We start from the raw sequence: 24,200 nt of genomic DNA, 5'->3' as shown, positions 1-24,200 counted from the left end.
AATCAGCTATGGAGCTGAGAGGAGGTGGTTTCCATTCCCTCCAGCCTGAGAGTCTGGAACCAGGCCAGGGGCCGATAAATGTTAGCCTTTCTTGGTAGCTGAAGCAAGATATATATACATGAAGAAAAATCATAAAAGTTTGAAGGAGGGAGGGAGAAGTTAAATTTTAATGACTTATTTCTCTTCAGTCTACATAGGTATCCAATTTCACAATTTATACAACATGGTTATAGGTACTCATTTAAAAATATTCTATCATTTTAATGAAATTTAAGATAATACAGACTTAATGGTAAAGGAGTGTTTAAAATCAGTCTTATCTGGCCACCTCTGGGCAAACATACAGAAAAGGTCAAACACATGTCTGCTAGAGACAGACGGCAGACAAGAGTGAGAGAAATGGTTAAGGTAGGAATCACTGCTCAGGCCACAGAAGGAGTGATGGTGGTGATGGTGGTAGTGATCATGGCGATAATGGCGACTACCTCTGGGCTGATTTGAATGTGAGTTCCTTTTTTATTCCATCAAGTATGTATTTTATAAAAAGTTAAAAAATACTTTAGAGAAAAATAATAATCACAGTAATTCCAGTTATTAAAAGTAGCAGTCTGCCTATTTCTGAAAGTAAATGTGCCCAGGAGCAGCTTTGAATCATCCAGGACTTTCCCAGCAGTGGCCCTCACAATCAGAACAGGGATGAGGAGTGGACTGGCCGACCACCAGTGTGGCCAGATGATTGGGCCCTGGAGGGGCCACACATTCAGAGGGAAACCGAGTGAAAAAGGTCGTTCGTTGTTTTGAATATAAGGGACAGATGGAAGTCGCAGGGCACGTCCCAGATTTGTACATGGTGATGGCCAGCTTGGGCAGCACTTGGTCATATTCTTGCTGGGTTCCTTCTACAAGTGAATGAGGTTTAATAAATGAGTGTTGTCCACGGCCTTAACACAGAGCTTGATGAGCAAATACAGATCTGGTCCTAAGAATATTCTAGATTTCCTTTACTGTCACATATTTTGGCTGTGATGAGCCTGTATATACAGAAATGTCACTGAACTGATTGACTGCAGAGGAGGGTGCTGTATGCCATTGTTGGGTAGAGTTAAGGCACAACCTCGAGGTCCCCGACATCTCCCAGAGGCCGTTCTGGGGAAGCCAGGGTGCTTTCTGGAGTCCTTATAATGATCATGGCTTCAATTGCGAAATCAGCACAGAATGTCCTGTGATTGTACCCTCTAAAATTTATGTGACAGTTTTTGTGATTGGCCTCGGTGTTCTTTAATTTTGATGGTCAAAACTTCTACTGTGCATTTTTAAGGAATACTGGTATTTGGAGACACCATATGCACAACTGACTTGCTCTGATAGCTAAAAATCTTAATTTTCATCATCTGCTTTGGACCATATCCAAATATTGATTTTACTGGAGGTCTTGAGAAGCAGAAATCTGGTGGTTTTTAAGTTTTCTGCTTGCTTCCCCCACTTCTCTTAGGTATCCTCTTTCTCTGAAATGTTTTATAGTCCCATGGTTCCATGTAAACATTTTAAATTCATCTGGGAATTATAATCAGAGTGATCCTGATCCATCAGAAAATCTGAAAAGATTTTCTTGGAAAGAAATATTAAATTATGTTCAATATACTGAGCTTTCTAAGGAAGCAGTATAAAATACCTCAGATTTTCAACAAAGTGCTTGAACCAAAGATTTTTCAAGTTAATTCTCAATTAATCAAAAAGCTCAGTGGAACAGAATTCCCATTTTTCAAGCACACTGGCCTTTCTGCTTCGTGGTGCTGGCCTCCCACAAAGCACCCCAGTCCTCCATCGGTCCCAGGGCTGTCCCCATCCAGCTGCAGGGGAGAACAGAGTCCCACCCACCGGCGTACCTCTTGACGAGCATCTGCAGGGAGTCAGTGATGCTCTCCATGAGCTGGATGACCTCGGGGTAGGTCAGGTCTGCACAAGCACTGCCGTTGATGGACACCACCTCATCCCCCTCACACAGCCCGGCCCCAGAGGCTTTGCTCTGGCTTCGAATCTGGAGAGAAAAAGGAGACATTTTACAGTCATGCAGCCTGAGTACCACGCCACCACCCACAGGAGACAGGCCACGTCTGCAGATGGCTCTGCCCTGTCAGCCACCTGTGGACCTACTAGGCTGTCTACCCCAATCGAAAGTGCCTCTTCTCATCCAAGTAAAATTTAAAAGCCCTCCACTTGCCAAGGAAGGTGGGCACTGTGACTCAGGACACCAAGGACAGGGCATCCAGTCAAGAAGGGGATCGTGCAGATGCACGGAGGGTGAAATCACCTCTGGACCAGGAGGAGATCATGCAGCCAGGGAGTTTGTCCAGGAGAGAAAGCCTTGATTGACAGAAACCAGCAAATCTCAGCAAGAAAGGAGGAAGCACTTGGTTGCTAATGAAAATCCTGCTAGGAGGACTGCATCATGTTCTAACAAAGGGGACCTAGGGGGACGTGGAAGAGCAGCTGGAGGTGGATCGAGAACTGCAGAGGAGAGCAGGTGACAGGCGCCCACCAGCTCCCAGGTGCCAAGGACCAGAGGCAGGAGTCTTGCAGGCCGGGTCAGGGTCCAGTGCTGCCCTCCCCCACAGTGGACCCTGGCTGAGCTCCTAGCCCCCTGCCTCCTGGTGACAGGTGGTCACAGGGAGCAGGCCACTGTGAAGCTGGGTCTCCCTCTGCTGGGCCTGCTGGGCCTGGCTTTGCAGGGCTCTGCTTCTGGTGAGAGCAGTAGCCCAGTAGCCGTCAGTCCTTCCCTCCCACCGCTGAGCTGGAGTGGCCCTCCCTGTCCACTGGCACCCTCAGGCCCCAGGTAATGAGCTGCCTGCTTTTGATCTCTGAATTCTGAGCACTTCCTGTCACTTCTTGTCCCCCAGGGGCTGCCTTGAGTCCCTGCATACCCAGTCTTCACCACTTGGAGCACACCACCTATTTCCTGCTGGGAGCCAGAGTGACCTCAAGTGTTTAGATTTCATCTTATTATACGAGCCTAGGGGTGCTCAGAAAACAAGCCCCAACCTCAAATTTAAGACACTTTAGGATGCTATTCTAGATGTTTTCCACCTAGGGGGTCCCTCCAGCTATTAAAGTCAGGATCCCCAGTTCAGAGAGGTTGAACCAGAGAAGTGGCAGTTCATGAAGAAGTTTTTGTAGCCAGCCGTGTGTCTGATTGGGCACTGAAACAGACTTCAGGGAACCTCTGATAGCTGCCCACTGATTCCTGTCAAGGTTTCACTGGGGGTGAGCACATGGACTGGCCGAGGCCTGAGGGGTGCCTCTCCAAGAGCTTTTGCATTTGACGTTGACTTCTGGGGTTTAAGGCGATTTGGCTAGCTGGCTGGGAAGGGGAGGGCAGGGGAGAGGTTGGGGGGAGGGGTGGGGGATGGGAGGGAGGGGAGAGGTAGGAGGAGGGGAGGGGAGGGAGGGCAGGGGAGTGGTGGGGGAGGGGAGGGGAGAAGTGGGAGGAAGGGTGGGGGAGAGGTAGGGGGAGGGGAGGGAGGGGAGGATGGGGAGGGTCACCCTTTAATTACAATGTACCAGAGGCCTGATACTTTCAGGGAAGAACATACTAGTTTATTTCAAGACTATAGGAATTGACAAAGGCAATGAAAAAGAGAATAGTCACCCTATTTTGATTTTCAATCAATTAAACTGCCAAGTATATTTATTTTGTTTTGCGTGACATTTTTATTTATTTATTTACCTATTTACTTATTTTGGGGGTGCAGGGAAAGAACTCAGGACCTCATGCAGTCAAGGCAAATGCTTTACCACTGAGCTAAATCTGCAGCCCCTGAATGAAAAACTTAAGATAAAGGATCACAAGAGACTTGGTAATGAGCCAAGGATAAAACAATACCCAAAAATGAACATGTAAATCAGGAGTCGTTATTTGTTCACTTTTCATTCATTGAAATTTATATGTAAAGTAGCATCAGATGATGAAGCATGTTTTTGAGGGATAAGATCATTCGTTCAAAGGAGCCATGTCCCAGGACGCAAACAGAAAACTCACTTTCACAGGCAGAGCCCCGCGGCCACGTGGCTCCCGCGGCAGCAGTGGGTGTCTGAGTTTTAAGTGGCGCCCTGTGTTTGCAGAGCAGGACACAGAATGGATTCTTGGAAAACAGGCGAGTCCCCGACTGAACAGAGCTCCCTGGCCACACGCTGGGTGAGCAGAGTGGCCCTGGCGTGGGCCCCTCTTCCTCCAGGCTCCTGCAGACACTGGGCGCTGCCTCACTGGCCTCCTCAGAGGATGCGCTAATGCCCTTCCTCGGCCAGCCCACTTCACAGCTGAGGAAGAACGGGAGCCCAGGGTCTGGGGATGTAGCTCAGTGGGTAGAGAGCTGGCTTCAGGTTCAGTCCCCAGAACCAGGAAAAAAAAACAAGAATACAAACTGGCTCTCCTTTCCCCCCAGTGACACCCCAGCACCAGTCGCCTCTGTGCTGTGTGCCATATCACCCACCCTGCAGGACCCCTGGAGAGCAGGGCTACGCTGGCAGCCACACAGCCCTCGTTCACAGAGGAGAACAAGAAACAGGCCGTGGGGCACCTGCCTCAATCACACAACAGAAGCAGAAAGTGGGCCAGCGAGGTGTCTGGACCGCTGCGCCCTGCCACGCGCATCAGCAGCCGGAATTCTCTAGCACAGCCCCCTGAGCAAGGCAAGCGGGGGCACTTGGGGAGTGTGAGACCAGCCAGGTGGTGCAGAGAGTTGGGAGGCAGGGAGGCTGGAGAGGCCACAAGGCCCAGCCTGGTTCCTCCAAAGACTAGCCGCTTTTGTTGTGTTCCTCTTCTTCCACTTGCTATTTCAGAATCATGTTTACATCGTCTTTAAAAATTGGAAAACATTTAGTCAGTATTATGGATGAACATATTTCAAACTTTTGCAAGCTGTGAATTGACGGCACATCTAGGTGGGCTCACCGTGTAACCCCTCAAACCATCCCTGAGAGACCACATCCCACACCCCTCACATCAGACGGAGAGGAGCTGCCACCTGCAGAATGTCACATTCCCGTCCAGTGTCTCTCAACTCAATCATCACTAAGAGACAGCCACCAAACACTGCATTTCATTGCTTATCACTTTTTGATCAATGCCAGGAAAGATTTATTTTATGGCAACCAAGACAAAATCAAAATTTAATACTTCTGGGAAATTCAACATAATCTGAACTTCACAGAACAGATCAGAAGGTTTGGGTGCACTCATTAAGTCGTATTAATGATTCTGTGGCACAACGGGAAAGCTCCTTTTCTGCTATTATTTATTCCTTTGCACCTCTCCCAGAACTGGAGAGAGAGAAGGTGCTGAATTGGGTCTCCACGGAGGCTGACTTGAGCTGTCATGAACTGTCAGCAGACAAGTCTCAGGCCCGGCAAGTTGGGAGAGGAGACAGTTTCAGAGAGCCCTGGGGTCTCCAAAGAGGGCCTCCTGTGTGGGCCTGCTTCCTCTGCCGCCCGCAGCTCTCACTGGGACTCCTGTGCTCTCCGATTCTCTACGTCAGGCACTAGGCAGAACCTCCTCACACCAATGCGATTTAACAAGCAGTCTCTCACCCACTGCCTCTGCTAGGTGTCACCAGCACAACAGGCAGATGGTCACTGGGAGGCCAGCAAGAGCAACACCTGCAGCACTAAGGTTTCAAATGAGTAAGTAGGCTTCTAAGGGACCATGCGGAGCCTGGATCCCAGTCAGACTTCTAGGGACCATGCAGGGCCTGGATCCCAGTCAGACTTCTAGGGACCATGCAGAGCCTGGATCCCAGTCAGACATCTAGAAGGGCATTCAGGGCCTGGATCCCAGTTAGTCTTCTAAGGGACCATGCGGAGCCTGGATCCCAGTCAGACTTCTAGGGACCATGCAGAGCCTGGATCCCAGTCAGACATCTAGAAGGCCATTCAGGGCCTGGATCCCTGTCAGACTTCTAGGGACCATGCAGGTCCTGGATCCCTGTCAGACTTCTAAAGGGCCATGCAGGGCCTGGATCCCAGTCAGACTTCTAGGGACCATGCAGGACCTGGATCCCTGTCAGACTTCTAAAGGGACACGCAGGGCCTGGATCCCAGTCAGACATCTAGAAGGCCATTCAGGGCCTGGATCCCTGTCAGACTTCTAAAGGGCCATGCAGGGCCTGGATCCCAGTCAGACTTCTAGGGACCATGCAGGACCTGGATCCCAGTCAGACTTCTAGGGACCATGCAGGACCTGGATCCCTGTCAGACTTCTAAAGGGACACGCAGGGCCTGGATCCCAGTCAGACATCTAGAAGGCCATTCAGGGCCTGGATCCCTGTCAGACTTCTAAAGGGCCATGCAGGGCCTGGATCCCAGTCAGACATCTAGAAGGCCATTCAGGGCCTGGATCCCTGTCAGACTTCTAAAGGGCCATGCAGGGCCTGGATCCCAGTCAGACATCTAGAAGGCCATTCAGGGCCTGGATCCCTGTCAGACTTCTAAAGGGCCATGCAGGGCCTGGATCCCAGTCAGACTTCTAGGGACCATGCAGGACCTGGATCCCAGTCAGACTTCTAGGGACCATGCAGGGCCTGGATCCCAGTCAGACTTCTAACGGGCCATGCAGGGCCTGGATCCCTGTCAGGCTTCTAGGGACCATGCAGAGCCTGGATCCCAGTCAGACATCTAGAAGGCCATTCAGGGGCTGGATCCCTGTCAGACTTCTAGGGACCATGCAGGTCCTGGATCCCTGTCAGACTTCTAAAGGGCCATGCAGGGCCTGGATCCCAGTCAGACTTCTAGGGACCATGCAGGACCTGGATCCCAGTCAGACTTCTAATGGGGCAATACATGGCCTGGATCCCAGTAAGACTTCTAAGTGGCCACACAAAGTCTGGGTTCTGATCAGTTTTCTAATGGGGCCACTCAGGTTCTAACTCCCAGTCAGACTTCCAAGGAACCATGCAGGGCTTGGATCTCAGTCAGTCTACTAATGGGTCCATGCAGGGGCTGGGCACAAGTCAGTGTTCTTCTAATGGCCATGAGCCCAGGATCCCAGTCAGTGTTCTTCTAATGAACCATGAGCCCTGGATCCCAGTCAGTGTTCTTCTAATGGCCATGAGCCCTGGATCCCAGTCAGTGTTCTTCTAATGGTCAAGAGTCCTGGATCCCAGTCAGTGTTCTTCTAATGAACCATGAGTCCTGGATCCCAGTCAGTGTTCTTCTAATGGGGCCATGAGTCCTAGATCCCAGTCAGTGTTCTTCTAATGGCCATGAGTCCTGGATCCCAGTCAGTGTTCTTCTAATGGACCATGAGTCCTGGATCCCAGTCAGTGTTCTTCTAATGAACCATGAGTCCTGGATCCCACTCAGTGTTCTTCTAATGGCCATGAGTCCTGGATCCCAGTCAGTGTTCTTCTAATGAACCATGAGTCCTGGATCCCAGTCAGTGTTCTTCTAATGAACCATGAGTCCTGGATCCCAGTCAGCGTTCTTCTAATGGACAATGAGTCCTGGATCCCAGTCAGTGTTCTTCTAATGAACCATGAGCCCTGGATCCCAGTCAGTGTTCTTCTAATGGGGCCATGAGTCCTGGATCCCAGTCAGTGTTCTTCTAATGAACCATGAGTCCTGGATCCCAGTCAGTGCTCTTCTAATAAACCATGAGTCCTGGATCCAAGTCAGTGTTCTTCTAATGAACCATGAGTCCTGGATCCCAGTTAGTGTTCTTCTAATGAACCATGAGTCCGGGATCCCACTCAGTGTTCTTCTAATGAACCATGAGCCCTGGATCCCAGTCAGTGTTCTTCTAATGGCCATGAGTCCTGGATCCCAGTCAGTGTTCTTCTCATGGCCATGAGTCCTGGATCCCAGTCAGTGTTCTTCTAATGAACCATGAGTCCTGGATCCCAGTCAGTGTTCTTCTAATGACCATGAGTCCTGGATCCCAGTCAGTGTTCTTCTAATGGGGTCATGAGTCCTGGATACCACTCAGTGTTCTTCTAATGAACCATGAGTCCTGGATCCCAGTCAGTGTTCTTCTAATGGACAATGAGTCCTGGATCCCAGTCAGTGTTCTTCTAATGAACCACGAGTCCTGGATCCCAGTCAGTGTTCTTCTAATGGACCATGAGTCCTGGATCCCAGTCAGTGTTCTTCTAATGAACCATGAGTCCTGGATCCCAGTCAGTGTTCTTCTAATGACCATGAGTCCAGGATCCCAGTCAGTGTTCTTCTAATGGGGTCATGAGTCCTGGATCCCAGTCAGTGTTCTTCTAATAAACCATGAGTCCTGGATCCCAGTCAGTGTTCTTCTAATGAACCATGAGTCCTGGATCCCAGTCAGTGTTCTTCTAATGAACCATGAATCCTGGATCCCAGTCAGTGTTCTTCTAATGACCCATGAGTCTTGGATCCCAGTCAGTGTTCTTCTAATGAACCATGAGTCCTGGATCCCAGTCAGTGTTCTTTTAATGAACCATGAGTCCTGGATCCCAGTCAGTGTTCTTCTAATGCACCATGAGTCCTGGATCCCAGTCAGTGTTCTTTTAATGAACCATGAGTCCTGGATCCCAGTCAGTGTTCTTCTAATGGTCATGAGTCCTGGATCCCAGTCAGTGTTCTTCTAATGACCAAGAGTCCTGGATCCCAGTCAGTGCTCTTCTAATGGTCATGAGTCCTGGATCCCAGTCAGTGTTCTTCTAATGACCATGAGTCCTGGATTCCAGTCAGTGTTCTTCTAATGAACCATGAGTCCTGGATCCCACTCAGTGTTCTTCTAATGAACCAAGAGTCCTGGATCCCAGTCAGTGTTCTTCTAATGGTCATGAGTCCTGGATCCCAGTCAGTGTTCTTCTAATGGACAATGAGTCCTGGATCCCACTCAGTGTTCTTCTAATGGACCATGAGTCCTGGATCCCAGTCAGTGTTCTTCTAATGGACCATGAGTCCTGGATCCCAGTCAGTGTTCTTCTAATGAACCATGAGTCCTGGATCCCAGTCACTGTTCTTCTAATGGGGTCATGAGTCCTGGATCCCAGTCTGTGTTCTTCTAATGACCATGAGTCCTGGATCCCAGTCAGTGTTCTTCTAATGGGGTCATGAGTCCTGGATCCCAGTAAGTGTTCTTCTAATGAACCATGAGTCCTGGATCCCAGTCAGTGTTCTTCTAATGAACCATGAGTCCTGGATCCCAGTCAGTGTTCTTCTAATGAACCATGAATCCTGGATCCCAGTCAGTGTTCTTCTAATGAACCATGAGTCTTGGATCCCAGTCAGTGTTCTTCTAATGAACCATGAGTCCTGGATCCCAGTCAGTGTTCTTCTAATGAACCATGAATCCTGGATCCCAGTCAGTGTTCTTCTAATGAACCATGAGTCTTGGATCCCAGTCAGTGTTCTTCTAATGAACCATGAGTCCTGGATCCCAGTCAGTGTTCTTCTAATGAACCATGAGTCCTGGATCCCAGTCAGTGTTCTTCTAATGGTCAAGAGTCCTGGATCCCAGTCAGTGTTCTTCTAATGACCAAGAGTCCTGGATCCCAGTCAGTGCTCTTCTAATGGTCATGAGTCCTGGATCCCAGTCAGTGTTCTTCTAATGACCATGAGTCCTGGATCCCAGTCAGTGTTCTTCTAATGAACCATGAGTCCTGGATCCCAGTCAGTGTTCTTCTAATGAACCAAGAGTCCTGGATCCCAGTCAGTGTTCTTCTAATGGTCATGAGTCCTGGATCCCAGTCAGTGTTCTTCTAATGGACAATGAGTCCTGGATCCCAGTCAGTGTTCTTCTAATGGACCATGAGTCCTGGATCCCAGTCAGTGTTCTTCTAATGGACCATGAGTCCTGGATCCCAGTCAGTGTTCTTCTAATGGACCATGAGTCCTGGATCCCAGTCAGTGTTCTTCTAATGGATCATGAGTCCTGGATCCCAGTCAGTGTTCTTCTAATGGACAATGAGTCCTGGATCCCAGTCAGTGTTCTTCTAATGAACCATGAGTCCTGGATCTCAGTCAGTGTTCTTCTAATGAACCATGAGTCCTGGATCCCAGTCAGTGTTCTTCTAATGGGGTCATGAGTCCTGGATCCCAGTCAGTGTTCTTCTAATGAACCATGAGTCCTGGATCCCAGTCAGTGTTCTTCTAATGGACCATGAGTCCTGGATCCCAGTCAGTGTTCTTCTAATGGACCATGAGTCCTGGATCCCAGTCAGCGTTCTTCTAATGGACCATGAGTCCTGGATCCCAGTCGGTGTTCTACTAATGACCATGAGTCCTGGATCCCAGACAGTGTTCTTCTAATGAACCATGAGTCCTGGATCCCAGTCAGTGTTCTTCTAATGAAACATGAGCCCTGGATCCCAGTCAGTGTTCTACTAATGACCATGAGTCCTGGATCCCAGTCAGTGTTCTTCTAATGACCATGAGTCCTGGATCCCAGTCAGTGTTCTTCTAATGGGGTCATGAGTCCTGGATCCCATTCAGTGTTCTTCTAATGAACCGTGAGTCATGGATGCCAGTCAGTGTTCTTCTAATGGGGCCATGAGTCCTGGATCCCAGTCAGTGTTCTTCTAATGACCATGAGTCCTGGATCCCAGTCAGTGCTCTTCTAATGGGGTCATGAGTCCTAGATCCCAGTCAGTGTTCTTCTAATGAACCATGAGTCCTGGATCCCAGTCAGTGTTCTTCCAATGGACAATGAGTCCTGGATCCCAGTCAGTGTTCTTCTAATGGTCATGAGTCCTGGATCCCAGTCAGTGTTCTTCTAATGAACCATGAGTCCTGGATCCCAGTCAGTGTTCTTCTAATGAACCACGAGTCCTGGATCCCACTCAGTGTTCTTCTAATGAACCACGAGTCCTGGATCCCACTCAGTGTTCTTCTCATGCCCATTAGTCCTGGATCCCAGTCAGTGCTCTTCTAATGGTTTTATGAGTCCTGGATCCCAGTCAGTGTTCTACTAATGGACCATGAGTCCTGGATCCCAGTCAGTGTTCTTCTAATGAACCATGAGTCCTGGATCCCAGTCAGTGTTCTTCTAATGGCCATGAGTCCTAGATCCCAGTCAGTGTTCTTCTAATGGACAATGAGTCCTGGATCCCAGTCAGTGTTCTTCCAATGGACAATGAGTCCTGGATCCCAGTCAGTGTTCTTCTAATGAACCATGAGTCCTGGATCCCAGTCAGTGTTCTTCTAATGGACAATGAGTCCTGGATCCCAGTCAGTGTTCTTCTAATGGACCATGAGTCCTGGATCCCAGTCAGTGTTCTTCTAATGAACCATGAGTCCTGGATCCCAGTCAGTGTTCTTCTAATGGGGTCATGAGTCCTGGATCCCAGTCAGTGTTCTTCTAATGGACCATGAGTCCTGGATCCCAGTCAGTGTTCTTCTAATGGCCATGAGTCCTGGATCCCAGTCAGTGTTCTTCTAATGGGGTCATGAGTCCTGGATCCCAGTCAGTGTTCTTCTAATGAACCATGAGTCCTGGATCCCACTCAGTGTTCTTCTAATGAATCATGAGTCCTGGATCCCAGTCAGTGTTCTTCTAATGCACCATGAGTCCTGGATCCCAGTCAGTGTTCTTCTAATGAACCATGAGTCCTGGATCCCACTCAGTGTTCTTCTAATAGCCATGAGTCCTGGATCCCAGTCAGTGTTCTTCTAATGGGGTCATGAGTCCTGGATCCCAGTCAGTGCTCTTCTAATGGGGTCATGAGTCCTGGATCCCAGTCAGTGTTCTTCTAATGACCATGAGTCCTGGATCCCAGTCAGTGCTCTTCTAATGGGGTCATGAGTCCTGGATCCCAGTCAGTGCTCTTCTAATGGACCATGAGTCCTGGATCCCAGTCAGTGTTCTTCTAATGGACCATGAGTCCTGGATCCCAGTCAGTGTTCTTCTAATGACCATGAGTCCTGGATCCCAGTCAGTGCTCTTCTAATGAACCATGAGTCCTGGATCCCAGTCAGTGCTCTTCTAATGAACCGTGAGTCCTGGATCCCAGTCATTGTTCTTCTAATGAACCATGAGTCCTGGATCCCAGTCAGTGTTCTTCTAATGGTCATGAGTCCTGGATCCCAGTCAGTGTTCTTCTAATGAACCATGAGTCCTGGATCCCAGTCATTGTTCTTCTAATGACCATGAGTCCTGGATCCCAGTCAGTGTTCTTCTAATGACCATGAGTCCTGGATCCCAGTCAGTGTTCTTCTAATGGGGTCATGAGTCCTGGATACCAGTCAGTGTTCTTCTAATGGACCATGAGTCCTGGATCCCAGTCAGTGTTCTTCTAATGACCATGAGTCCTGGATCCCAGTCAGTGCTCTTCTAATGGACCATGAGTCCTGGATCCCAGTCAGTGCTCTTCTAATGGGGTCATGAGTCCTGGATCCTAGTCAGTGTTCTTCTAATGACCATGAGTCCAGGATCCCAGTCAGTGCTCTTCTAATGGGGTCATGAGTCCTGGATCCTAGTCAGTGTTCTTCTAATGGACAATGAGTCCTGGATCCCAGTCAGTGTTCTTCTAATGAACCATGAGTCCTGGATCCCAGTCAGTGTTCTTCTAATGGGGTCATGAGTCCTGGCCCTGGTCAGTTTTCTTCTAAAGATGGGCATACGGGGTCTGTACTCCAACCTCTGCCTTTGATGGGCAGTTCCTAGCACCAAAGCTGAATTCACTGTGGTTAAGGATCATGTTCACAGTGGGACAGTATTTCCAGAAATCAACAGTAAATAGCAATGTCACCTTATCAGAAGGAGAAGCCAAGAGAAAACAGAGGGGAATGTGGTGGACTGAAAGGCAGGGCAAGCCGGGTGAAGCCTTTGTGGGAAGCTAATCATGTCCTGGGTAGCGCAGGGCGTCAAACAGTAAAATGGGAAAATGAAGACACACTGCAGATTCGTCTAGGATGTGGCCAGTGGTGAACCAGCAGTCGAGCAGCCCCTGCCCGTGGGGACGACTGGCTTGGTGTGGACTCCTGTCCCTGGTTCCGGTGCCCCACGTGCCACAAAGCTGAGGGCCTGGGGCAGGAGCCAGTGTGGCCAGTGCCTCGCAGGAAGCTTGCACCTGGGCGGGCCACGCTGCACCGCGGGGCCTGTGCTGGCAGATCTGGCTGGGCCTTCCTCGGGGCAGCAGGCGCACCAGCAGCCTGTTCCTCCAAGCAAGCGCTTGACCTGGCCCGTCTGTTGCCTCTGGGTCCCCAGGTTCCTGATTCTGGCAGCATGGGGATCCCTGGGTCTGTGAGTCCCGCGGTGCTGCTGGAGCTCTCCTGGGGGGCTTTCTGAACTCTGCCCTCTCACTCCATCCTAAAAGCTCCTACCACATCCTTGTCCGGTGAAAGTAATTCAAGAGGTGTCTTATCCCTCCAACAGGCCTCGGACTGATAGTCATGGGACTAAGGACAAACAGACAAGGCAACAGGAAGAGGCTCCCATTTCTCAAACAGAAAAGAAGGGGGAGGGCTGCAGAGGCCGATGTTTCGGGACAGAGGCAATGCAGGAAGCCTACCAGAGAACTAGGGAGGCCATCTTCTGAGAGCAGCGGAGGAGGGCAGAGGACCAGCAAGACCCAGGACCAGGAGGGTCAGGCTAAGAAGCCACTGCAGACGCCCAGCAGGGAGTCAGCGTGAGAAAGGAAAGCTCTGTGGAGAGGCCAGGGGAGAGGGACCATCCCCACTGGCACAGGCCTCAGTGCTCTGCAGGGAGAGGAGGCGGGCTCCCTCCACCCACCGCCTCCGTGTGGGGGCAGGGACAGGCGCAGCTCAGGCCCAGTGCTGGTCTGACTCAGCCCTGGATGCCTGCTCAGCAGGGGCAGCGGGTGGCCCAGGACTGATGCCGATGTCCAAGGGCAGGAGCGCTCCTGTTCTTGTCACTCGCATGTCCAGATACTGGACAGGACTTTTCCTCTTGTGGTCTCTACCCTTAGGAACCATAGAAGTAAAAGCATTCCTGTAGCAACTTTGGAAAGGCCCCTGGAGTCATAACGTCCCTGACAGGTGCAGGGCCCGGGGCCGCAGGGAGTCTGCATACCAAGGAGATGGCAGAGGCACAGGCAGCCACAGCTGAGAGCTGGAAGACCAACAGGCACAAAGAAGGAAAGGCATCTCTGCTCCTTCCTCTCCCGAGAATGTAAACATCTGGCTCCCAGAGAAGCCAGGGCCAGTGCCCGGGCGGACACGTCCCCGCCTACTGTCCAGTTGATTTAAACCATGAGAGTGCACAGGAGCCTTTGAACTAAGCAGATTCCTTTGAAAAACAGTGACACTGAGTATGAAATAAGAAAGTGCATGTAAAATTGGAACGATCTGATGAATAATCCATTTAATCAGAACTGATAAGAAAAGGGCAGAAGTAGAACTCACTATTTGGATTTCCAGAATCTCGGTTTGTTTGTGAACAGGACATTCAGCTTATAACTAAGTAATCACTCTTCTAATAAGAGACCAGACCCCTAAGGAATCTCTTAGCCAGCACCGGCTGTCTTCCAGGGCCAGGCCCCGGGCGCTGAGCTCACTGAGGCCCACTAGAGCTTGTGCAGGGTCTGCCTGGTCACCTTTACCAGACCCTGATACCCTCTGGTTTGGGTTTCCAGAAGAAGGGAGATGGAGAGAGAAACACTGGTCTGTGCAGGAGGAGGTCACGCCTACGCCAGGGCCAAGGCCAGGGCCAGGACCCTGGGGAAGACACTCGGGGGCCGTGCTCCAGGCCTGAAGGCTCCAGCACACCCAGAGGGGCGCCGCGTCTCCACTGAGCCCCAGCAGATCAAAGGGCGTTAACGACAGTGACCCCACGTCATCCCCAGTGCACAGGGAGCTGAGGGCAGTGGTCAGCTAGGAAGGGGCAGCTCTCAGGCTAAAGCACAAGTTCTTCCCTATGAGGGTAGAGCTGACCTGAGACCTCACCCCGAGGTAAGGGACAGAGGGGAACTCCCAGGAGCCCTCACTCGCACCAGTGCTCCCTTGTCTACAGCCTGCGGAGCAGAGTTGGGCTCCACGCTGTGGCCCGTGGCACCACCTGGGCTCTGGGCCCGTGCGGCCAGCGTGGTGCTCTGACCGAGTGCTTCCTGTGCCCGCACAACCTGTCTGTTGGATGCCCTGCTCTCCCTGGCTCTAGACACCGTGACTCTCCTGCCTGATCAGACCAGATGCGGCAGTTCGTTCTTCCATTTTGTTCATGAATAAAACTATAAAGAAATAGATTAATGGGAAGCCGTGCTCCACACAGCCAGAGTGCAGACTTGTGGAGCCCTGTCAGCCCCGCCGTCCTGCTCAGGACCAAGCCGCCAGGAACCTGGCGCTCTCTCGACGCTGCCAGGCCCAGTGACCTCCTCCGGATTCCTGCAGCTCACACACGTGTACACACGCGCACGAGGCTAGCTACGGTGCTCCCATTTGGAGGGAGCTGTGTGAAGCGGCCTCTGGGGTTTAATTGAGGCAGTTAGCAGAGCAGGCTGACCACTGTCGCACTCGGCTGTAGTCCAAGGAATCCAGTCCCACGTGCCGGACACTGGGAGAGGAGAGAATGGGCAAAGACGTCGCTAACAACGTCCTCACGTCACGTAGCTGGGACAGTGGTGGCTTCCTTCGCCAGTGTGCAGTGGGGGATGTCAGGATCCCCAGGACCCCCAGACATCAGACCCCAGGATGCAGCAGCGCCGCTGGCCTGTCCACCTCTGCCCTGCTCCATCCACACAGGTGGCAACTCGGGAGGGAAGTCGTGGCACAGTGCTATGGTCCCTGCCAACTCGGGGCCTCCACCCTCCTGCGACAGTGGCTCTCAGGTCCCTAATGATAACTGGGGTCTTCGGTGTTATCATGACTAATGATCATTACTGGTGTCCCCGCTCCTCCTAGAGGGCCGGCAGTTTGCAGACTGTGCTTGGAGATTCGCTGGCCTGAGGGACAGGGGCTCTGCGTGACCAGCACCCCTGGAGCCTCGGGTGTCTGTCCAAGTCCCGAGCTGACCCCTCCGGAGCCCACCACTTCCTGTTTATTCTTCTCAGTCTCTTTCAGGTGTGAGACTGTTTTGAAGAATTGATGAGGAACCGCCATCAGGGTGGATCCCGGAAAGGACTGGCTCTGCGGGCAGTTGGACATCAGGGACAACTCGGGTTTCCCTGCGAAGGCAGCTGTCCTGTCCTGACCGCCTGTGCCTAGCTGCGCCTGACCGTCACTCCACTCCAACCTCGTCCTCAGGCCCCCGAGTTAAGTCACAAGCCAAGAGTCAAACCTGGGTTTGCCGTGGACAGGCTGCCGTCAGGAGGTGGACACACCCAGGGGCAGAGGCAGCGCCACATGCTGCTGACCTGGCGTGATGGTCTCCCAGGTGCCTGTGGACTAGGCTGCAGAGAGGCCCAAATCCTGCACTTGAGGAAGGGAAGCTGCCAGGCCAGGTGCTGCTGTCCATGAGTGTCCTGCTGGTGGGCCCAGGGTGGCTGACACACTGCCCCTGCTCACGGCTGGGTGAGGACGGCCTGCAGGAGTGTCTTCATCTGGCCTACAGAGCTGGTGCAGCCCCAGGGAAGCCCACGGGGCAGGCCAGAGCCTGGCACCCCCCACCTGCCTGAGGTCTGTGTGGGTGGACACGGAGATGCCCTTGGAGCTAGAGTCTGCTCATGCTGTCCGTCTGATTAGTTAGCTAATTGCACCAGGTGAGAGCTGGCTGTCTGGTGCGCCAGGTGGGCAGCAGGCCTGGAGTGCAGTAATGACGGAGGCCAGCCGAGGCAGACGTTCTAGACAGATAAGAGGGAAGAGGACTGTAGCCCAGATTGCCCGCTGCTGAGACTCGAGCAGCAGTCCCATGGGAGCTTAGAGCCGGCCTCGGCCTCCAGGAGGAGGGTGGGCGTTGTCCGTGGGAGGCCCAGGCAGAGCCCAGCACAACACAGTGCTGGGTGCTCAGCTAGTACAGGGGGGAGGAGACTGCCCATCAACACCAGCTCCAGCAGCGTGCCGGACACCCCACTGCAGGTGAGCGGCCGAGCGGAAGCCAGGGCCCTGCCCCTCAAGTGAGGTCAGACCTGCCCCACAGTGTGCCCCACACATGCTCTGCACACACACTGGGGTGGACACAGTGCTGGTGTGGTGGCCCTTACACCCCTGAGGCCGCCAAGGCCACAGGCAGGGACCACAGCGAGCATCAGCTCCAGGTCTGTCAAAATGCAGAAACCCAGCGATGCCCTTCTGCCCTGGAAGCTGGTGGTGGCCGCTGCAGCTGGGCACCTGCACGTGCACCTGCCCTCTGGGGTGCTTCCAGGGCTGCTGTGGGCAGAGCACGTCATCATCCTGAGCAGAGGTCAGGTCGCAGCCAGCTGTGTGTGCATGTGGGTGTGTGAGAGTGCAAGTGTGTGAGTGTGTGCCTGAGAGTTGCTGTGTGTGGGTGCCTGTCAGTGCACGTGTGAGAGTGTGCGTGTGAGTGCGTGCATGTGCGACGATCAGATCATCACTGGGTGACCGAGTGGCTTTCTTCTAGGGGACCTTCCTGTTCTTAACTTGATTCAGACTCAGGCAATGACACTTCAAAGAGGCGGGATGGGGAGTCGGGTCCTTGTTCTGTGGGTTCCCGCGGGGCCCTCTCACGGTGAGACGAAGACCCCCTCAGCAGAGGGGCCAGTGGGCCATGAACACCAGCACTCCGAGAGAAAGCCAGCACCCATCTCCTCTGGAGCAGACCACGCTGCCCACAGCTGGCCCCTGAGGGCTCCGCCATGCACAAGCAACACAGTCCAGTCCAGCTTAACTGTAATTCTTACCATTCTCTCCCCATCACAGAATCTGCCATGCTGAAAACAGGGGTTTCCATTTGTTCTTGATTTTCGTTTGAAACTATGATGAAATTTCAATTTCCTCTTTATGGTTACATAAAATTGAAGCAAAGAAATAGAATTGCCAGGTTCTTGTTTTATAGGAAAAACCACCTACATATTAATTAAATCAGCTGTAGATAATATGGCATCTTGTAATAGTTAAGTGGATCGAATGGCAACATGTGAAGCTTTTAACATTCAATCTAACTCAAGCCAACTGTACAGCAGCCTATGCAAATCAGGTTCAAAGGAAAAACATTAATTTCTTGAGACAAGACTTTCAAAGTTTGAAAAAGTGTTTATAAAACACAATTTGGGTGAGGCTGAGTTTCCTCTTCTTGCTACAGAGCCCCCTGGATTTGGGTGAGATCTTCCCAGTGAGGGGCTGGGCCACCGTCCTAACAGCCTAACGTGGAAGGCTGCTCCTCGTCAACCTGGCTCACCCTCAGTGAGACAGCTCACCGGACGCACGCTGTAGAGACCAGGTGTGAGGCAGGGAAAGAGGGCTCAGAGGAGAGATGACTGGGTTGTGAGAGTCTTCACCCGATCAGCGAATCAGTCCCCTGATAGGGATGAACTGAGCGGTGACTGAAGTGGAGGGGGTGGCTGGGGAGGTGGGAGCTGGAGCCACGCTCTGGAGAGTGGAGTCTCTCTCTGCTTCCCCATCACCAGGTGAGCTGCTGCCCTCCACCCCACACTCTGCCACGATGTTCAGCCTCACCTCGAGCCCCGAGAAAGGGAGCCTGCCTTCTATGGACTGAGACCTCTGAAACCGTGAGCCCACAAGTAAGGTTTCCCTCCTCTACAGTGCTGGCTGGGTCATTTAGTCACAGCAGCAAAAAAGACTGGCCCAAACATCAGCTAAGAGAGAGCGTGGAAGAGGAGGGTCAGGGCTCAGCACGCCAGCCCCAGAGACTCTTCTTCCTCACCCGCCTGAGGAAGCAACTAAAGACTAGGCCCCCGAGAACACGGAGCAAAGGAGGCCTGGGATCCAGGAAACGGGCGTCCCTTGGGAGGACGGGATTCCCAGGAGGATCACAGAGGGATTCAGGAAACAGGGGGTCCCTCGGGAGGACGGGATTCCCAGGAGGATCACAGAGGGATCTAGGAAACAGGGGGTCCCTCGGGAGGACGGGATTCCCAGGAGGATCACAGAGGGATCTAGGAAACAGGGGTGTCCCTCAGGAGGAGGGGGTTCCCAGGAGGATCACAGAGGGATCCAGGAAACAGGGGGTCCCTCAGGAGGACGGGATTCCCAGGAGGATCACAGAGGGATTCAGGAAACAGGGGGTCCCTCGGGAGGACAGGATTCCCAGGAGGATCACAGAGGGATTCAGGAAACAGGGGGTCCCTCGGGAGGACAGGATTCCCAGGAGGATCACAGAGGGATCCAGGAAACAGGGGTGTCCCTCAGGAGGAGGGGATTCCCAGGAGGATCACAGAGGGACCCAGGAAACAGGGGTGTCCCTTGGGAGGAGGGGATTTCCCAGAGGATCACAGAGGGAGATTCCTCAAGACAGCTGTGTCCTGGGCAGAGACCTGCCAAGGTACAAGCATGCAGAAGACAGAGAAGTGGGCCGAGGCAGGCGGCCTCACTGGGGCTTCTGTGACACCTCAAGGGTCAGGGGGGTAATTAGAGGGCGGAGAGCATTTGGGATAAATTAGCCATGAGACCAGAAAGGAAGGACGGTGAGGACAGGGCTCTGAAGAGAGCCTCAGCCTGAAGTCGACTCCCTCGGGGTCCAAGCAGCCTCCATGTCGGGTGCATGGGGCTGGGGGCACTGACAGCTCCAGGCCGGCCGGGTCAGATGACTGAGTCTGGTCCTCCCCTGCATGGTGCTGTGCAGATGGACAACGAGGGCACAGGCAGGAGGCAGAAACCGAAGGAAGAGTCAGTCCCTTAAGGAGGCAGCCCCCGGGGTCCAACAGCCGCCTCCCTCTTTAGTGGATGCGCGTAGCTTTGGTAGAGTGAAAGACGGACGAAGACACCACGCTTTCCCCCTCTGGTTCCCAGGTGTCCTGGCCTTGAGAAGCAGTGAACTCACATGGAGACCTGCACTGAGGTCGTCTGGTCTCACGGCACCCTGTGGAGTGCTGGGTGGACGTCCTGTGTGGACTCTCTGGCCACTCAGGGGAAGCATGGCTTTTGTGCAGGTCTCAACTGCAATGCTAGCCACCAGCTCGGTGCTCACCAGGGCTGGGGTGGGGGAGCCCTGAGGCCTGGTGACGCTCAGAGCCCCTCCTTCCTCCCCTCTGGGTAAGGCCAAAGCCCCAGGGCCATGCTGTGTGGAAGGAGACGGTCCCCTGGTCCAGACCTGCCCCGGGTCCCCTAGTGCCCACCCGTCCTCCTATCCTGTGCACCCCAGGACCTTCCCACTACCTCTGGGGCTCTCGAGGCAGCGGGGTCCCTAGGCGGACTCAGGAAACTGGTCCAGGCCTCTCTTCTGGGTCTCAGGGTTGTAGCTGTTAGATGAAGTGTCATCTGAGCTCCCAAGGTGACTCCCTGCAGAACGGGAGTCCCAGAACCCCATCATCCAACACAGAAGGCCACGAGAGACAGAGCCTCGTCTCCCGCACCCCTGCCCTTGGGGGCCAGGACCTCACACTCTCTACAGCAGACAGAGCTAAGTCTGCCCTGTCCTGGATCCCAAGGTCACGTTGTCAACAAGTGGCCAGCTGAACTGGACCTCCCACCAGAACCTTACAGAGCTCTAGGGTGAGGAGAATGATAACCTGGACACCTTAGTCTTCAGAAAACAGCTGACCCAGAGAGGTTAAGCTCTCTGCTCAAGGGTGGCACAGCCAGTTTTCTGGCTGACATAGTTCAGACCCCAAGGACCTTAACTCCTTTCCAATGTTCCTTGGAAAGGAATAAATTGGATTTGTGAATTTTGAACCAAGCATGGAAACACCAGTCAATGCACATTTACAAGAAGATTGTGATAAACAGATATGCAAACATTTTGTTTAATCTTTTGTTTACCAAAGTCCTAAGAAACAAAAATCATGCTTTCTAAAAGTTCTCTATTAATTTTCTCATCCGCCAAACACACAGAATAATGTCTAAAATATTCAAGATAATGTGATTCTTTTGTGTTTGTTCACCAAAAAGAAAACTTGCCTTTCCAACGTGACTCATGCTGGTGCTCAGAGTGGCTCACACGCCTGTCTATGAGCTGCCTGCTGAATTCACACTCTGAGCCACCCAACAGACGCAGAGCACATGCCCCTGCCAGTGAGGGTACTGGATAAATATATGAATCAGTTCAGAGCTTTGTAATCCCCCGTGACTGATATGGACTCAGGACAGCTGGCCGAGCCCTGCCTGACCCGAGCTGAGGAGCAGAAGGTGGACATGGGCAGGGCACCCCACTCCTCTTCAGAAGCCTCACACTGGCTCCTCCAGGAACCGGCTCCTCTCCTGAGCCCAGCCGGAGCTCCTAGGAGGAGCCAGGGACACAGAAGATTTTGGCAAGGAGGGAGGGGTCAGCCTGCTGAGAGCAAACTCCAAAATCCACAAGGAACGAATGAGAAGAGAAACACTCAGTTCCCTGCTATAGATGGACTGAGAACAGCCAGGGTGACCAGAGGGAAGTTCTTAACGTCTCAAGAAAGAATGTGCCTTTCTGAACAGGCTGTCCAGAAATGGAAATAAGAGTCAGAGGCAAGCAGTGCCCATAAAAGTACTGCCGAGCCGGGAGGAGGATAGCAGGAGGACTGCGTCTGTCCACCCAAGCAGCAGGCTACCTGGGAGGGAGCCCGGGACGGCACAGCACAGCCTCCCACCATGCTGGCCCAAGCCTCATGGTCCTGCTCTGCACTATGGCGGATCCCACAAGGACCCAGCACTGTGAGATGCTTGAGAGACAACTCTCTGGCTGTGTCTTTTCCCCGCTGAGAAGACAGACATCAATTCAGGCTCAGCCTGTCTCCAAAACCCTCAGAAAGCACAGGTGAACCAGACACGTCAGAAAAGAGAGGCAGGGTCCACTGTGACCAAACAAAAACCAGGTGGACAGGGAGCCCCAGCCTGCCTGAGCACTGAGAAGCATGGTAAACTGTGACCAAACAAAAACCAGGTGGACAGGGAGCCCCAGCCTGACTGAGCACCTGAGAGGCATGGTCCACTGTGACTACCACACACACCAGGTGGACAGGGAGACCTCAGCCTGAGCACTGAGAGGCATGGTCCACTGTGAGTACCACACACACCAGGTGGACAGGGAGACCGCAGCCTGAGCACTGAGAGCCATGGTCCACTGTGACTACCACACACACCAGGTGGACAGGGAGACCCCAACCTGAGCACTGAGAGCCATGGTCCACTGTGACTACCACACACACCAGGTGGACAGGGAGACCCCAGCCTGAGCACTGAGAGGAATGGTCCACTGTGACTACCACACACACCAGGTGGACAGGGAGACCCCAGCCTGAGCACTGAGAGCCATGGTCCACTGTGACTACCACACACACCAGGTGGACAGGGAGACCCCAGCCTGAGCACTGAGAGCCATGGTCCACTGTGACTACCACACACACCAGGTGGACAGGGAGACCCCAGCCTGAGCACTGAGAGCCATGGTCCACTGTGACTACCACACACACCAGGTGGACAGGGAGACCCCAGCCTGAGCACTGAGAGCCATGGTCCACTGTGACTACCACACACACCAGGTGGACAGGGAGACCCCAGCCTGAGCACTGAGAGCCATGGTCCACTGTGACTACCACACACACCAGGTGGACAGGGAGACCCCAACCTGAGCACTGAGAGGAATGGTCCACTGTGACTACCACACACACCAGGTGGACAGGGAGACCCCAGCCTGAGCACTGAGAGCCATGGTCCACTGTGACTACCACACACACCAGGTGGACAGGGAGACCCCAGCCTGAGCACTGAGAGCCATGGTCCACTGTGACTACCACACACACCAGGTGGACAGGGAGACCCCAGCCTGAGCACTGAGAGCCATGGTCCACTGTGACTACCACACACACCAGGTGGACAGGGAGACCCCAGCCTGAGCACTGAGAGCCATGGTCCACTGTGACTACCACACACACCAGGTGGACAGGGAGACCCCAGCCTGAGCACTGAGAGCCATGGTCCACTGTGACTACCACACACACCAGGTGGACAGGGAGACCCCAGCCTGAGCACTGAGAGCCATGGTCCACTGTGACTACCACACACACCAGGTGGACAGGGAGACCCCAGCCTGAGCACTGAGAGCCATGGTCCACTGTGACTACCACACACACCAGGTGGACAGGGAGACCCCAGCCTGAGCACTGAGAGCCATGGTCCACTGTGACTACCACACACACCAGGTGGACAGGGAGACCCCAGCCTGAGCACTGAGAGCCATGGTCCACTGTGACTACCACACACACCAGGTGGACAGGGAGACCCCAGCCTGAGCACTGAGAGCCATGGTCCACTGTGACTACCACACACACCAGGGGGACAGGGAGACCCCAGCCTGAGCACTGAGAGGCATGGTCCACTGTGACAACCACACACACCAGGTGGACAGGGAGACCCCAGCCTGAGCACTGAGAGCCATGGTCCACTGTGACTACCACACACACCAGGTGGACAGGGAGACCCCAGCCTGAGCACTGAGAGGAATGGTCCACTGTGACTACCACACACACCAGGTGGACAGGGAGACCCCAGCCTGAGCACTGAGAGGAATGGTCCACTGTGACTACCACACACACCAGGTGGACAGGGAGACCCCAGCCTGAGCACTGAGAGGAATGGTCCACTGTGACTACCACACACACCAGGTGGACAGGGAGACCCCAGCCTGAGCACTGAGAGGCATGGTCCACTGTGACTACCACACACACCAGGTGGACAGGGAGACCTCAACCTGAGCACTGAGAGCCATGGTCCACTGTGACTACCACACACACCAGGTGGACAGGGAGACCCCAGCCTGAGCACTGAGAGCCATGGTCCACTGTGACTACCACACACACCAGGTGGACAGGGAGACCCCAGCCTGAGCACTGAGAGCCATGGTCCACTGTGACTACCACACACACCAGGTGGACAGGGAGACCCCAGCCTGCCTGAGCACTGAGAGCCATGGTCCACTGTGACTACCACACACACCAGGTGGACAGGGAGACCCCAGCCTGAGCACTGAGAGCCATGGTCCACTGTGACTACCACACACACCAGGTGGACAGGGAGACCCCAGCCTGAGCACTGAGAGCCATGGTCCACTGTGACTACCACACACACCAGGTGGACAGGGAGACCCCAGCCTGAGCACTGAGAGCCATGGTCCACTGTGACTACCACACACACCAGGTGGACAGGGAGACCCCAGCCTGAGCACTGAGAGCCATGGTTCACTGTGACTACCACACACACCAGGTGGACAGGGAGACCCCAGCCTCAGTACTGAG

The 24,200-nt window shown here is 53.3% G+C and overlaps 1 protein-coding gene across 1 annotated transcript in view; it reads right to left on the bottom strand.

Annotated features, from left to right (window-relative positions):
* The window catches only part of Synpo2 (synaptopodin 2), a 148,499-nt gene that overhangs the window by 27,571 nt on the left and 96,728 nt on the right, over nt 1-24,200 (bottom strand). Inside the window, exon 2 of the mRNA XM_077803517.1 lies at nt 1,887-2,038. Within this exon, the coding sequence (XP_077659643.1) occupies nt 1,887-2,038 (152 nt within the window). The remainder of the gene's footprint in view (nt 1-1,886; nt 2,039-24,200) is intronic.

The sequence above is a fragment of the Urocitellus parryii genome, chromosome 10 (assembly GCF_045843805.1).
Source record: "Urocitellus parryii isolate mUroPar1 chromosome 10, mUroPar1.hap1, whole genome shotgun sequence".
NCBI classification, from domain to species: Eukaryota; Metazoa; Chordata; class Mammalia; order Rodentia; family Sciuridae; genus Urocitellus; species Urocitellus parryii.
The sequence above is the reverse complement of the archived record's forward strand: the minus strand, read 5'-3'. Positions and strand labels throughout refer to the sequence as shown.